At 32.8% G+C, this 15,110-nt stretch overlaps 1 protein-coding gene and 1 non-coding gene across 2 annotated transcripts; one reads left to right on the top strand and one right to left on the bottom strand.

Moving 5' to 3' along the window:
• Positions 1-304: 304 nt before the first annotated feature.
• On the bottom strand, positions 305-2,022 carry LOC105793852 (small nuclear ribonucleoprotein SmD3b). The gene is made up of 5 exons (XM_012622712.2): positions 1,764-2,022; positions 1,096-1,148; positions 885-951; positions 745-801; positions 305-613 (listed from the first exon to the last, which is right to left on the bottom strand). Exons 1-5 carry the CDS (start codon positions 1,920-1,922, stop codon positions 551-553), a joined length of 399 nt encoding a protein of 132 aa, XP_012478166.1. The 5' UTR covers positions 1,923-2,022; the 3' UTR covers positions 305-550.
• Positions 2,023-14,104: 12,082 nt separating this feature from the next.
• LOC128040200 (small nucleolar RNA R71) lies at positions 14,105-14,211 on the top strand. The gene has a single exon (XR_008194858.1). It is a non-coding gene; the product is annotated as a small nucleolar RNA R71 (small nucleolar RNA).
• Positions 14,212-15,110: the final 899 nt, after the last annotated feature.

Raw genomic sequence — 15,110 nt, 5'->3', positions numbered from 1 at the left:
AGAAGATTCTAAGTTCCTCAAAGAACAAGTTTGATTTTATTTTATTTTTTTACAATAAATCTATTAAAATAATTTAAACCCCAAATATTTTTTTATAGAAAAACATAGATGGTGTAACTTAGACCTAAAAATCAAAACCCAATTTTTCAAGTTTGCCATTTTAACCAATACCATACTAATATTTTATTTAAATTTTTTACATAACTAGCGCGTATATATACACAACAATTGTTTTCTAAACGTTTCCACATGTTTCAAAAGACCATATTCCCACACAAGGCAAAACTGAAAAGCAGGCACAAAATTCAGAAGAGCAAAGAGTTCTGAGATTGGATGTGCATGACATACATGGACACTTTGCTTTCATATGGATCCATGAAAAACTACTTCACCTCTAATTTCATTTTCGTCAGCATAACAAAAGTGTAGATCCTTTTACATCAAATATGAGTACAAGCTTGATCACTAAACCCAAGAATTTCTCCGGTGGCATATAATGATGAGCGCTGCTCTTGACAATAGAAACTAGAAACCATTTGACAAGACAAAGTTACCTACGAACCGAAGGCACAACGCCTCTACCACCTGTTGTGCCACGCCCGGCAGCTTGAGCCTGTAACACCAAAAAGAAACAAAATCATATTTGGAATATGAAGCTTATAGACAAGGAAAAGTATACGGAGATAACACAAAAAGAGCATGGTTCTTTGGGTTCCATCTTAGTTACAGCGTAGGCACACTTACTTTGGCTCTCATTGCAACAGCTCTACCTCTGCCAACTCCTAGAGATGAGCTCTTACCCTTTGATGAGTTGAGAAACAAAGTCAGAGGTCTTCTAACAAGTGCATAATGTAAGAAATGTGACACCTTGAAAGAAAATGTACCTTGATTTTAGCATCGAGGCGTTTGAACATGGGAGCATTCTTCAACATGTCCGGTATGACCATAAACCTGTCAAAATGTACCCATCTTTCAATAGACAAATAAAGTATGCCTGTTTTGATTATAACAACACCTATTACCATCAAATGCCGCATATCAATCCTACTTAAAACAATGAGACATGGTTGACCGAGGGAGGGAGAGACATGATACCTGACTTTACTGCCTCGAATGAAAACATGCTCAAGCTGTGATACCTTTCCATCCTGAAGCCAAGCCAATCAATCAGCTTAAAATTAGTTACAAGTGGAAGTAATATGAGAGGAAAGACAAGAACAACCTTGAGCCAAAGTGAACAACAACATGCAACCGATAATATATCTAGTTTTGGAAAAGGGATGAGAGAATATGCACTCAATCACATTGAAATTCTGATGTCACTCATTCAACTTTTAATTAGATCTATTAAATAAAAAAAATGATGCAAGAAGCCAGCAACTTAAACGCTTTATAAATCAGTTAACAACCTGAAATTTGTAGTATAACCTAAAAAGAACCACACAACAGTCAATAAGCAAAATCCAGGGGCAAACTCAAATTTAGCAATGAGAAATTGCTGAGAAACATCCTCAACTTTCAAACCCCAGAAACTCCATCCATCTCTTCCCCAATATCCTAAGGCTTAACCTGCTTATAAACTTAAGTCCAGAGTTCCGGCATGCAATGCCTAAATCTAACACCCAACACTGAAGCATTTTAAGGTTTATCACTAACTAAGCATAAACCCTAAATTCATCAGATCCAAATAAAAGTAAATAAATCAAAGTCGAAAGTGAATAGCTAAAGAAAAAAGGGGGGGGGGATGTGAGAAAGAGAGGTACTTTAGCGGTGTAGGTGATGTTCTCGAGCTGGCAATTCCAGTTATCCTCGCATTCGACCATGCTTCCTCTGTAAAGCTCTCCGCTCTTAAGCTCCACCGTTACCACGTGGCCGGATGCCTCGTGCAGTAGCTTCACCGGTATGCCCAAGCTCCGGCTCATTGTTTCCCTCTCCTGTTTGTTTCTTTTTTTCTTTCTTTCTCGCTCGTCCGCTCTGCTTCCGCAGGAATCGCAAAACCCTAGAGCTGAAAGAAATGTATTTGCCCCGCGAGTTGTTTAAATTTCTAAATCGAATTCTTAGGGTCATAATTGTAATTCTCGAAATATTGTAAGGACAAGTTTGGAGAAATCGATAGGCTAATATGGATGCATCAGCGGCGTTGGTTTACCTTTCTGATTATTCCTATGCCGTACGTTGGATTATTTTATTCGACTACTAACCATTCGGTTGTACGAAGATTACCTGTGAAGGTATAATTTTAGGCTTTAAACTATATCTCAATTCTTATATCGTATTTTAAGTTTTTATCAGAACTGCTATTTAAACCATAAACTTTGTCTCATTCTATCAAAAAAAATACTAATAAATAAAACGTGATGCATTTTATATTTTTATTGGATGTCGTATATTTTGTGAGATAAATAAGATAAAAAGATAATTCATATTACACTCCTTACATAAGACTTTTTAAGTACTAATCTAATAAAAGTTAGGGACCAATTTGCTAATCAAACATTATTTTTTATGATGAAAATAGTTTTTCTTTTGTAACTCATGCGTAGATCTATTCATGGGTCGAGTTGGGTTTAGATTGCGGTTAAGTAAGATAATAGCACATTTTGTCATTGCCAAAGCCCAGCTCAATCCGAAATATGTTTAACGCCCTTCAAACATAGTGGAATTTTTCGGTTAAATAAATAAGGTATATTAGTGATAGTAGAGAAGGCAGATGGATATTGAAGAAAGTTAAAATAAGTAAAATGTTGTGAGATATTAAGTTGAAGTATGGGTTAAATTGTAAATTTGTGAAAAGTAAAAAGGGTTAAATTGTAAATATTCAAAAGTTTAAAGGTTAAATTAAAAATATTGAAATTTGGAGGACCTAAGTTACAATTATACCAAAAGTGGAAATGCTTGAATGATACATGCATGGATGGGGTGAAATTTATTAAATTTAATCCACCAAAGCTGCCAAATTTCAAATTTGGAAAATCAACTGACTTGCGACGACTTTTTGAATGAGATTTAGGCATTTATGGGTTGAGATGTCTTCATAGCGTTTGAGAAGTTATCTCTTATTTTCAAAACTCAGTTTGAATTACTTGATTTTGAGTCCAAGAGCTCAAGTTATAACTATTTCAGTGAAGGCTGCACGAACAAAATTTTTGGACAGGATTATTATGGGAAATTACAAGTTTCGGGTTTTTATTAGAGTTTAAATTGATTTTTACGCTTAGTTTTAATTATATATGAGCTCAATATTTTATTTATTAGGTTTTATATTTTTGTTATTTATTTTGAATTTTAGGATATTTTTAAGCATTTTAAATTGTTTAGGAGTTTTATGTTTCTTAACCAACAAGAAATTTTAGTTCAACTAGAACTACTTCTTGTTTAGATTAATTATAGTTTCATTCTACTTAAAAGTTTTATTTTGATGTAATTAACTAGCCAATATAAAGGTTTCTTCATTATTCATTAACCACACCTTTAGTATTATGCTTTGATTGAATAAATACTCATTGAGTTTTTCTTTGTAAGAATTCTTGTTGTTTGATTTTAGAAGTTGTTTGTCACAATCTTTTAGATTGTTGGGGATCATTTTCAAGCTTTGAATTGCCAAGTTTCCATTCTTGAAGGAAAGATTAAAACTATTTGAAAGGGGTTGTTGAATCTTTTTATTCAAAGGCTTCTTAGTGCTTTATCCATCTATCTATTCTTTATCTCTTCGTCTTCTACGTTTAGCCAAATCCATCTTTCCATCTTGTTTTATTTTCTTTTAGTTCTATAGGCTTATCACTTGTCTCGTGACACGGTTTTTATATGATGATATTGAATGTTTAAAATTGAATTGAGGTGAGCATAGTATAAATGAGCATGATATGAAACTATGATATGTCATTCACGAACATATATGTATTGATTCATTGGTTATCCTATTAACTGTCTTGGGCAGAGTTGGATATAGTTGGTATGCCATAGGATATTAACACATTTTACTTTAGTTATACCAATGAGGCGCAAAGTGTAATATATACTTTGAACATTCCAATGAGACACTGAGTGTCAAATTGGCGTGATAGTTGGATGATCCGCGTATTCTTCTTTAGTTTGTGTCCTGTTAATAGGGATTATAAAACATGAACTTGTTAAGTGAAATTTAATACGAAATGATGATGAAAATTGGTATATTATGTATATACATGAAATATGACAAATGATAATATGTGTGATCTACAGTAATTTGATACAACAAATTAATTTTTCTCGGTATACTTGAAGAGCTTATGTTTTAGCAAAGTAGTGTTTTTTTCTGTAGTTTTGGGAAGATTTTAGGTTTTTGATTTAATAATTGAAATTTCCTCTTTAAACTTATTTTGATACCCAAATTGGTCAATCATGCATTTGGTGCCCTAACCGTTATTTGAGTGTTGTAGGTACTTGTCAAAGATCTGAAATCGCGCGAAAACTTTACCAAGGAAAATATATCACGATATTAGGGCTTTGGAATCGCGATACCCTCATTAGTCTTAGGAACAAGACATTAAGCAGTAGTATCGTGATATCTCCTTAAGGTATTTTGATATCCAAGTGACAAGGAGAGCTCTCATTTCAAGATTGGCAACGATGTCTCCTTAGGGTATCACGATACCACTGTCGTTGGGGGACAAAAAGTTACATTAGAGGCAATGTTTGTATAATCAAAGCACCAATCAAAAGAGGCCCATTCAAGGGCATTTTGGTCACAAATCTTATGTCAGAATGCTGCTAAAATCAGCCACAGTTGGTTGAGAAGAGAGGAGGCTACAAATTAAGTAGTTTAGCTTTAGTTTCTCTTAGGTTTTCTCTTAGTTTTTCTACACTTTTTCTAGGGTTTCCTTTTTATACTTCTTTTTCTTCCATAGTTGTAGAGTTTATTTTCCTGCATTTTCTTCTTGTTCTTAGTGTTCTTGTAGTTAGTTAAGTTATTTAACACTGTAGCTTAGGTTTATTTACACATTTAGTCATTTTACTTCGGTTGTAATGACATTTTCAGTTTTATTTATATTTAATCTATTAAAACTTGTTGCTTTTATGTTTCTTATTTTAGATTTTCATGTAAAATGCTTCTCTTTTCATTTCTTTTAAGTTTTCTTGCATAAAAATATAAATTTTACAATTTTTCTTAAGGTTTCTTTAATGGTTTCCATGTTCTACAATTTTATGTTCATTAGCTTTATTTTTAGTAGAGGTAACTAAACCTTTAAAGGGGTTGGTTGATGGAGATCTGGTGAGCTGATTTTTGGATGAGGGACCAAATTGTAATAATTTGGACTAATTTGAATGAACTTAAAAACTTAGGATTAACGACTCTAAGGGAATGCCTAGGAAAGTGAGACCGATAGAAGATATTGTTGAGCATTGATTTGTTAGTCTCAGGTTAACCAGAGAGATCGAGAGATAATTCGTATTAACATGTCTAACTTGGTAAAATTGAGACCGAGAGGTAAAATGGAGCCATTTTAGGAGTTGAAGCAATTTAGCTCCCTAATTTGAAGATTGGTAAACTACATCAAGATCAATAAACCGCCGTTTGTTATTTATTCGTTAATTTTGTAATTTCCCTTGTTTTACTATTCAGTCCTTGGTACTTAGATAGTAGATTAGTGTAATTCTCCTTACTTTATGGTTTATCGTAATATAATTTTCTATGATTAGTTGGTTAGAATCTTTTTTTCGCACGCTCGTTAATTAGAAATTGTTCTGTCTCTGACATTCTTGGGTTTGATTCTCAGAGTACTCCTGTACCTCATTCTATGAATATATTACAACTGACCTGTCACACTTGCAGACACCACAATTAGTATTATATTCGATCATTTTCTTGTCTCTTTGTTTGTTGATTTCTTCCTCTCTCCTGTTATACGTGATAGAGCGAAGGAAAGAGGAGCGGTCAATGTGAAAGATCATACAAACTGGTTAAACAAGCATTAAGGGCCAATATGAGTATAGAGCAAATCAGTTGATGCGAAATATCAATGAGGAAAGGAAATGAATTTTGTAATATACTATAATGCATAAGTAAACATGATTGGATGAGAGTATTATGGTATGATATGTTAATATGTGTTTTTCAAATAAAAGATGACTTGAAATGGTACATGGGACATGAGTATGTTGGATCTGGTGCCTTAAGTGTAGTATATTCATTTATAAACTTGTAATTCTTTTTGAACAGATTGTTTAATAAAATAATTCATGGATTACATTAGCATACTCTGTATAATGTCCTCATGTGGCTTTTGCGTGAAAAGAAAAATAGAAGCAAATATTGGCTCACTAGTTGTCTGACATTTAAAATAATACTAAGCGATATTACGTGGTCGAATCATAATATCGAAAGACAACTTATATTAGTAGATGAACCTAAACATGTCCTTAGTCTAATCGGAAATGAGTTTAATGGCACCGACTAAGTTGAAAGAGTTAAAAATCCAATTGCAAGATTTACTAAACTGTGGTTTTATACACCCTAGTATATCACCCTAAGGAGCTTAAGTTTTGTATGTCAAAAAGAAAGTTGGCTTGATGCGACTCTGTATAGATTACCGACAGCTGAATTAGCTGACAATCAAAAAACCAATATCCCTTGCCACGTATCAACGATTTGTTTGACCAGTTGAAAGGTGCATTTGTCTTTTCTAAGATTGACTTGAGATTGGGATATTACCAACTAAAAGTGAAGGATAATGACATACCAAAAATAGTGTTCCACACGTGTTACAACCATTACGAATTTCTGGTGATGCCTTTGGGACTAAAGCTCCTGCAACATTCATGAATCTCATGAACCGCATATTCCAGCCCTATCTGGATCAACTCGTAGTGGTATTCATTGATGATATTCTGATATATTTGAGATTGGAAGATGAGCACGAAGAACATCTCAAAATTGTTTTGCAAGTTTTGTGGGAGAAATTTTTTTTGAGAAGCTCAAAAAAGTGAGTTCTGGTTATTCAAGGTTGTATTTTTGGGCCATTTCATTTCAGCAGGAGAAATCTGAGTTGCCCCGAAAAAGATTGAAGCTATCCTTCAGTGAAAAGAACCAAAAAATGTGTCAAAAGTTAGGAGTTTCCTTGGTTTGGCCTATTACTACAGAAGATTCATGAACATATTTCAAAGATAGTTACACTAATGATGAAGTTTCTATGGAAAAATGTACCATTTGTATGGAAGAATGTATCGTTTGTATGGAACGATTAATGTCAAGAGAGTTTTGGAAGGTTGGAAACAATGTTGACTAAAACACCAATTTTAACCTTGCCTGAATCAGGGAAAGTCTTTATGGTTTATAGTGACGCTTCGTTAAATAGTTTGGGCTGTGTGCTAATACAGGATGGTAAGGTGATCGTGTATGCGTTCTAACAATTGAAAACGTATGAACGCAATTATCCAACGCATGATCTAGAACTAGTTGTTGTGGCATTTGCTCTAAAGATCTGGAGACATTACCTATATAGTGAGAAATGCAATATCTACACCAATCATAAGAGTCTTAAATACCTCTTATCCTAAAAAGAGTTGAACTTAAGACAACGTCGCTAGATCGAGCTATTGAAAGACTACGACTATGCCATTGATTATCTTCCTGAAAAAGCTAATGTTGTAGCTGACGCGTTGAGCAGGAAGGCATCGTTTAAATTATGGGAATGTTTGCCAAACTCAGAATTAGCAGTGATACCGATGTTGTTTGATTAGATAAAAGAGGTACAACTTATCGATACCAAGATTTTAGAGAAAAAGGAAATGGTTCATCAGGGCATGATTGAAAATTTTAGTATAGATCATAAGGATTGTTTGAGATTTCGTAATCGAATCTGTGTTCCAAATATTGCTGATTTGAAATAGTTGATACTTCGTGAAGCTCACGATAATCCTTTTGCTATACATCCTAGTGGTGCAAAAATGTATCGTGACTTACGGGAAATGTATTGGTGTCCCGGTATGAAAAGAGAGATTGTCGAATATGCCGCTAAATGCCTAACTTGTCAACTGGTAAAAGCAAAACATCATGTTCCCACAGGACCGCTTTAACCTATTCCTATTCCTAAATGGAAATAAGAGTGAATCAAGATGGATTTTGAGGTTAGCCTACCATTGCCTATAAGTAAAAGAAATGCCATTTGGGTGATAGTTGATCGATTGACGAAGTCAACCTATTTTTTTTCCGGTTAGGACTGATTGGTCACTTCCGTAGTTGGATGAAGTTTACATTCGTGAAATAATTAGATTGCACGACGTGCCTATGTCGATTATCTCCGATCGAGATCATCATTTTACCTTGAGAGTTTGGAAGCAGTTACATGAATCTCTAGGTACAAGGTTGAATTTTAACATGACTTTTTATCCTTAGTCCGATGGCCAGTCAGAGCAGGTTATTCAGATATTATAATATATGATGTGAGCCTATGTTATTGATTTTGACTCAAGCTGGGAACATTATTTACCATTAGCCAAATTTGTGTATAATAAAAGTTTTCAGTTGAGTATTCAAATGGCTTCATGTGAAGTGTTGTATGGTTAACACCTCTCTACTAGTCGGAATTAAGTGAAAGAAAAGTTGTTCAACCGAAAATAATTCAAGAAACAAAAGATACGATTAAACTGATCAGGGACAAACTAAAGGCAACATCTAATAAACAGAAGTCGTATGTTGGATCTGAAGTGAAGTGATATCAATTTTTTAGTTGGAGATAAACTATTTCTAAAGGTTTCCCTATGGAAAAAAGGTCTTGCAATTTGGTCAGAAAAAAAAAAGTTAAGTCCTAGATTCATTTAGGTATTAAATAATATTATATTGAATTTCAATTTAGAAATCTTACTGAACAAATAGTTAAATAATAGTATTTACAAGCCTAATATAGGCACGAGGAATAAATCGTAAATGTTGTAAAATTTCATCGATATAGGTCCTTATTTGTTAAAAGGCTTAAATAATTAAAATAATAAGTCAATTTGTAAGTGGGTGGATGGCATTGGGATGTTAAAGGATTAAATAATATTAAAATTTCTAATTAATGAAGGTTATTTGGGGAAAAACAAAAGAAACGTGGAGGGTTATCCATTTTTCTCATCTTCTTCAATTGAAATATACAATGGAAAGGAACTAGGGAAGGCATTGTTAAACTTCAATCTTTCAACTATTGCATGTAAGTCAATCTATGTCCATTTTTCGTAAATTTTATGTTTTTAAGATTGTAGCAGCTCGATTTAGCTTACCCATGTTTTATTTTCCAAAACCATTAAAGATTTCAAAAGTTTTCATAGTTGATTTCTTGAAGTTTTTTATTTTAAAATGTTAGATTTTAAAGCTTTGATGTGAAACAGCTAATTTGTAAAGTTTGATTGTTAGTTTTACACATAAGAACTAAAGTGAATAAAGTGTAAAGTTTTTATGAAATAATTATAAAAGTATGTAATAGAGGGTTGTAACAGGATTTTGTGAGAGTGTACACATCATTCAAGTAATAAGTAAGTAAAATGAGTTATAGTCTCCACAGGGATTGTGTATGTTAATCGATTATTTGTAAAATTATAAGTTAACAATTTGGTGGTAAAAACAAAATATTTTGAGTGGTGGATGATTAAATTAAATTAGCTAGATGCAATATTATCTCTATCCAATTAAATCTAAATGCAAATGAACTACATGTATGAATGAATGACATTAGCAACAAAAAAATCAACATAAAATAGGCTAGGATAATTATATTAATCAACTCAATTCATTTTCATCATGATTAATAGTGTTCAAAAATTATTTCATGGCAACTCGATCTTTCATGAGTTTGGAAACCAAATTAAGTCATCTCGAATCTTTTACTTAGTGAAATATGCATTTTATCGATAATATTAAACTAAGGGTTTCTTAGTATTTATGTAAGCTAAGAGGGACATTTACGTTTGAAATAGTTTAATCACATAAACCTAAAAACTATGTAAGATAATAGAGCTAAATAAAGATATTATGAACCTCTAATTTAGTCAGTTTAATTATCTAATCTGAATGTATTCAATCATGTATGAATGAAATAAATCTTGTTTTAATTGAAAACATGATTGACAAAGGCATAAACACCTTCAACATGAATCAAAAAAATATTATTGAATTAACATAATCATCCTAGAAAATAGGATTAAGCTATAATCGTTGATGTCAAGAACAATAAACACATAGCAAACATAAATAAATTAAATAACAAGAAGGAAAGATTAAACTCTAATTCTGTTCAGCAGCCTTTCAGATCTTTTTGACTGATGTGTTCCTCCGTTCTGTTCGTTGCTCCTCTGCTACGAGTTTCTTAAGGTGGCCAACCAAAGAAGTATCTTAACAAAGCTTTTGCTAACTAAAGGATGGAAGGGGAAATGGAACGACTATGCAAGGGAAAAGAAAGGGGAAATGAAAATGAGAAAGTGGAATGAAGAAAGAATAATGAATGATGAGGGATGACAGGTGAGGGATGCTTTAAAAGGAGAAAGATGTGTGGTATTTATAGGTGAAGGTAAGGGTGAAGTTTACTAAAAATAGAATTTGAAATTCCTCATTCTTCTCTCATGCTTGGCCGACCACAAATTGTTGAAAAGCAGATGACATGGTTGCTTTATTTTGAATTCAAAACCTTGCTATTAATAGCCATAAAGTGGACGATTTCAAAGGGTAGACTTTTGTGCTAATTTCTGACATTTTTCCAACTACAAGGACCTTCAACAAAATATACTGAATCTTATTTTTGGGTATCCATTTGCTTAAGCCAAAATTGGGTTTTAATTCCTCCTTGTTGGATGGTTTCTTAGTCCAATAAATAATCAGACTTGTCCATCATGTAGCACGCTTTTATTGGGTCAACTTAACAACCTTATGACCCAGTTTTACATGGTTTTGCCGTCCAAATAGAGTGGGTATGTGCATGTCCATGCTCAAGGTCCTACTGCATAGTGAAAATTCACATATTAATAATTAACATGAAATAATATATGTTATGCACAAAAATCATGTAATAAAGCATAATTTCACATACTTTATAAATTCATGTCTAATATTAATATTTAAGTAAAATTCACTTAATTCAATAAAAATTACTCAAGATCAACATATTTATTAAGTGAAAAGGTGGTAAAAATATATAGAAAAACCCTATATACTTTCGGATTTACACACCCCTAAACTTAAACCATTTCTCGTTCCGAGTAATGTTCATGCGCAGCACAAATTTCTCTAAGGTAATTTTGCAAAATGATGAAACAGCATCAATCTTCGCACATAATCATGCATCAATGAAATCATGCTAAAAATATTTTTTTATTAATAAGTAGCTCGAATGTAAATATTATTTCCAAACTTTATACTAAGTACAACATAATGTCAACATGAGTTATAATATGCATGCATTTCAAAGTCATATATAACATTTATCAATCAATAAGCTTTCCTTATCAATCTAAACATAGTAATCACAAAGTTTAACTAATGGTCTTCATAAGTTGAACTTAGCAATTCCTCTCCACTAATGTAGTCGGTATAATCATCAAATCAATAGGTCTTGTATTAGGGTATAATGAGGCTAGGCTAAAGGTAGGGATAAAGAGAAGTGAATTTTTAGGTTCAATCATCTTAACCCTTCTTTGTCTTGGATCCTTTTGCGTCACAACCTTCGTACAAATAGGTCTTTGGAACACCCCAAACTTATTTCCAACTCATGCTCAACCTTTATTTTTCAGATTTCGAGCAAACTTTGCTTTGCTTTTTATTCTCTTGAACAAGCTTACCTTTGTTCTTTTGTTTTTTTTTTCTCTTTTCTTTTTTGAACATGAGAAGACATGTACATCTTTTCGTATTTTCCCTCAAACTTTGATCACCAAGACAAATTTAGTTAAGATAAGTGCAAAAGAACAGCATAAAATCAAAAAGATGGTAATGTGGCTTATAATCTAGGTCATTTGCAATAAACAGCCCATTAAGCTCAAAAGTAAAGTTTCAAGGGTTAATTTAGTAAGTTTAGCTTGAAAGGCTCAAATGATCTAAAGAAAGTGTGCCTATATCATATTTAGATTCTTATACCTCCTAGGATTTCGCCTCAAGAAAGTTACTAAGTCAATTCTAAAGACTTAAACCTTTATACATGTCTATTTCTAAAGAAATCAAATTTTCATGGAAAATACTACATAAGACTAAAGAACATACAAGCATTCCATCACTCAAGATAAAACAAGAATAACTTAGATAAAATCAGAAATCATGCTTGTATTTGAACAAAAATTCTCTTTGAACATTCATTCATTTCAGCATACTTACGTAAAAAGATTGAAACATACTGTAAATATTTTAAAAAAGAAACAATGTCCTCATTGCAAAAAATAAAGTAATGAAGGAAAACTGAACACCAGGTAGGGTTGTAAGAAAAGAGAGGTGAGTCATAAATACTGCTTAAGTACCAAGTCTTTATCAACAATCCAATCCTAAACATGTTCATTCTCATTACCACAACACTTTGCCTTTCCTAACGAAGAGGCATAGAGCTTATTTTATTCATGTTTGCAATTTATTTTGTGAAAGCAAAATTCTAACTAGGAAATAAAAATAAATACTTAAAAAGATATAAATACTAAAGACAATAAATTCCCCTTTTAATTTATTTGACTTATCCTTCTTGTCTTCCTCTTTTGATGTTTCATCCTCGCTTTCATTCTCATCTTCCTTCCATGACTCGAAGATATAATCCAGGAACTCAGGAACAAAATTGTTAGAGATATTTTTGAAAGTATTCCTTACAAAATCATCTCTAATCTTCGCATATTTCCAATAAGCTTGTTGTTGGTTATGCATAAATTTCATCATATCCATCATAATTGAGAATTCTGATTTCTTTATAGTATTTGAAGAAGTGGGCATAGTAATGGTCAACTCAAGATCATCACTTGGTTCAATGGGCTCATCACATTCGTCTCCTCTCTTAATTTAGAAATTTATAGTTCCTTTATCGGTTCTTTTTCATATTTGGGTTCTTCTATTTCATCAACTAAGTCAATTTTTGGTTTGGATTTGTTCGATGACTCGTCAGTTTCTGGTTCGATTGGTTCACTTGGTTCAATTAGGTTTAGTTCATGGATATTCTCCACTAACCTTTCAAGATCATGGGCTGTGATGCAACCTTGAACATACGGGCCCTTCAAGTTTCCTTTTGTTTTTACTTAGGCCCGTAAGCAAAGTGAAGTTATCAATGATAGAAAGTATGCACTTCCTGTCTTCTTTCTAGCACAATTATTGATCTCCTTAAGAATAATCTTCCCAACATTGATAAACATTTCTGTCCTAATTGTATACAACAAAAGTATTCGCTCCATTGAGATGGTGGAACTATGTGAGATAGGCATGAAACTATATCAAACAAAGTAGAACCATACCTTAGCCACTGGTTTTAGATATTCCCTTCGGCAAGAATGACTACCATACTTTCTTATAATCCATTAGGGTCTCGGATTTGTCACAACATTAAGCACTTGTTAAAGAAAATTCCAATTTATATTTTTCATCATGGCAAAGTACTCATCTTCTTCAACATCAGGTAGGTTAAAAAAATCATTAATGGGCTTAGAAGTTAAGGACACCTTCTTGCGAACAATAACTTCAATAGCATCTGACATAGTTAACTTGGAAATGATCATGTATTGCAAAAATAGTTGCAATTAAGGGCTTCAATTGTCTTTTATATTGGCCATGGCACAACCATATTATCATTACTCTCTAAGTTTAAAACTTTTTTTGGCATTATAGGTTGATTTTTGAAGATGGAATCAAACCTTTCTCTTGCTTCCTCATCTTGGATCACAATTGGATTCTTGGCAGAGGTCTTAGAAGATCTAGTTCTTTTGTAAGACATGGTGATTTTTTCTTGAAAAATAGGCAAAGTTTTGGTAAAAAGAAGAGAAAAGAAATTGGACATTGTTGTTAACAATCCTTTCGATGACATCGTAAGCCTCGTTATAAGACTTAGACAAAATCACACCACTTGTAAAAGCATCTACCACTAATCTTGTATGTATGTTGAGAACATTATAAAATATCTCCAATTGGATACGATGAGGAATCCCATGATGTGGACACTTACGAAGCAATTCTCTGAATCTTTCTTACACCTCATATAAAGACTCGTCATCCAATTGTTGGAAAATAGTTATCTCATTTAGAAACTTTGTGTTCTTGCTCGGTGGAAAATACTTTACCAAAAATCTTTCTGCTAATTCTTTCCATGTAGATATTAAACTTGGTGGCAATTCATTCAGCCATGCTCGTGCTCAATCTCACAACGAGAATGGAAACAACTTCAACCTTAATTTATCTTTAGTCATACCAGCTATATTAAATGGATCACTCAGCTCCATGAATAATTGAAGGTGAAGATGTAGATCTTCCGTGGGTATACCATTGAACTAGCCTATTGTTTGGAGCATTTGAAACATCACTGGTTTCAATTCAAATTGGGGTGCCTCGATATCCGGCCTCCTAATTCGTGGATTTAATTCATTGAATAGTGGCATAGCGTATTGTCTTATGGCATGATCCCTATAATCCAATATAAGGATTGTTTTGTGCACATGATTGACTCCATTACCTTTTCAATCATTTTGATTTCCAAGGTCCCTCTTGGTTTGTCTTTAAGTTAATCTCTCGTGTCTTCTCTGTCTAAATGCTCATTCAATTTTAGGGTCTACAGATAATAGATCGATGATTCAATCTATGCTCATAAACCCCTGATAAATAAATCACAAATAAAGAATAAATTACTAATGTTAGAAATTAAATAAAACCAAACTGTAAAAATAATTCCACAAAAAATGATTAAGGCAACAATCCCCAGCAACGAAGCCAGAAACTTGTTACAAAATTCTATGCAAGTGTACACAGTCATTCAACTAATAAGTAAGTAAAATGAATCTCTCCATAGGGACTGTGTATGTTAATCGATTATTTGTTTAATTATAAGTTACCAATTTGGTGGTAAAAACACAATATTTTGAGTGGTGGATGATTAAATTAAATTAGCTAGATGCAAGATGATCCCTATGCAATTAACTCTAAATTCAAACTATCT

Source organism: Gossypium raimondii, chromosome 3, assembly GCF_025698545.1.
Source record: "Gossypium raimondii isolate GPD5lz chromosome 3, ASM2569854v1, whole genome shotgun sequence".
NCBI classification, from domain to species: Eukaryota; Viridiplantae; Streptophyta; class Magnoliopsida; order Malvales; family Malvaceae; genus Gossypium; species Gossypium raimondii.
Note: the sequence above shows the minus strand (reverse complement) of the source record. Positions and strands in the feature narration are given on the sequence as shown.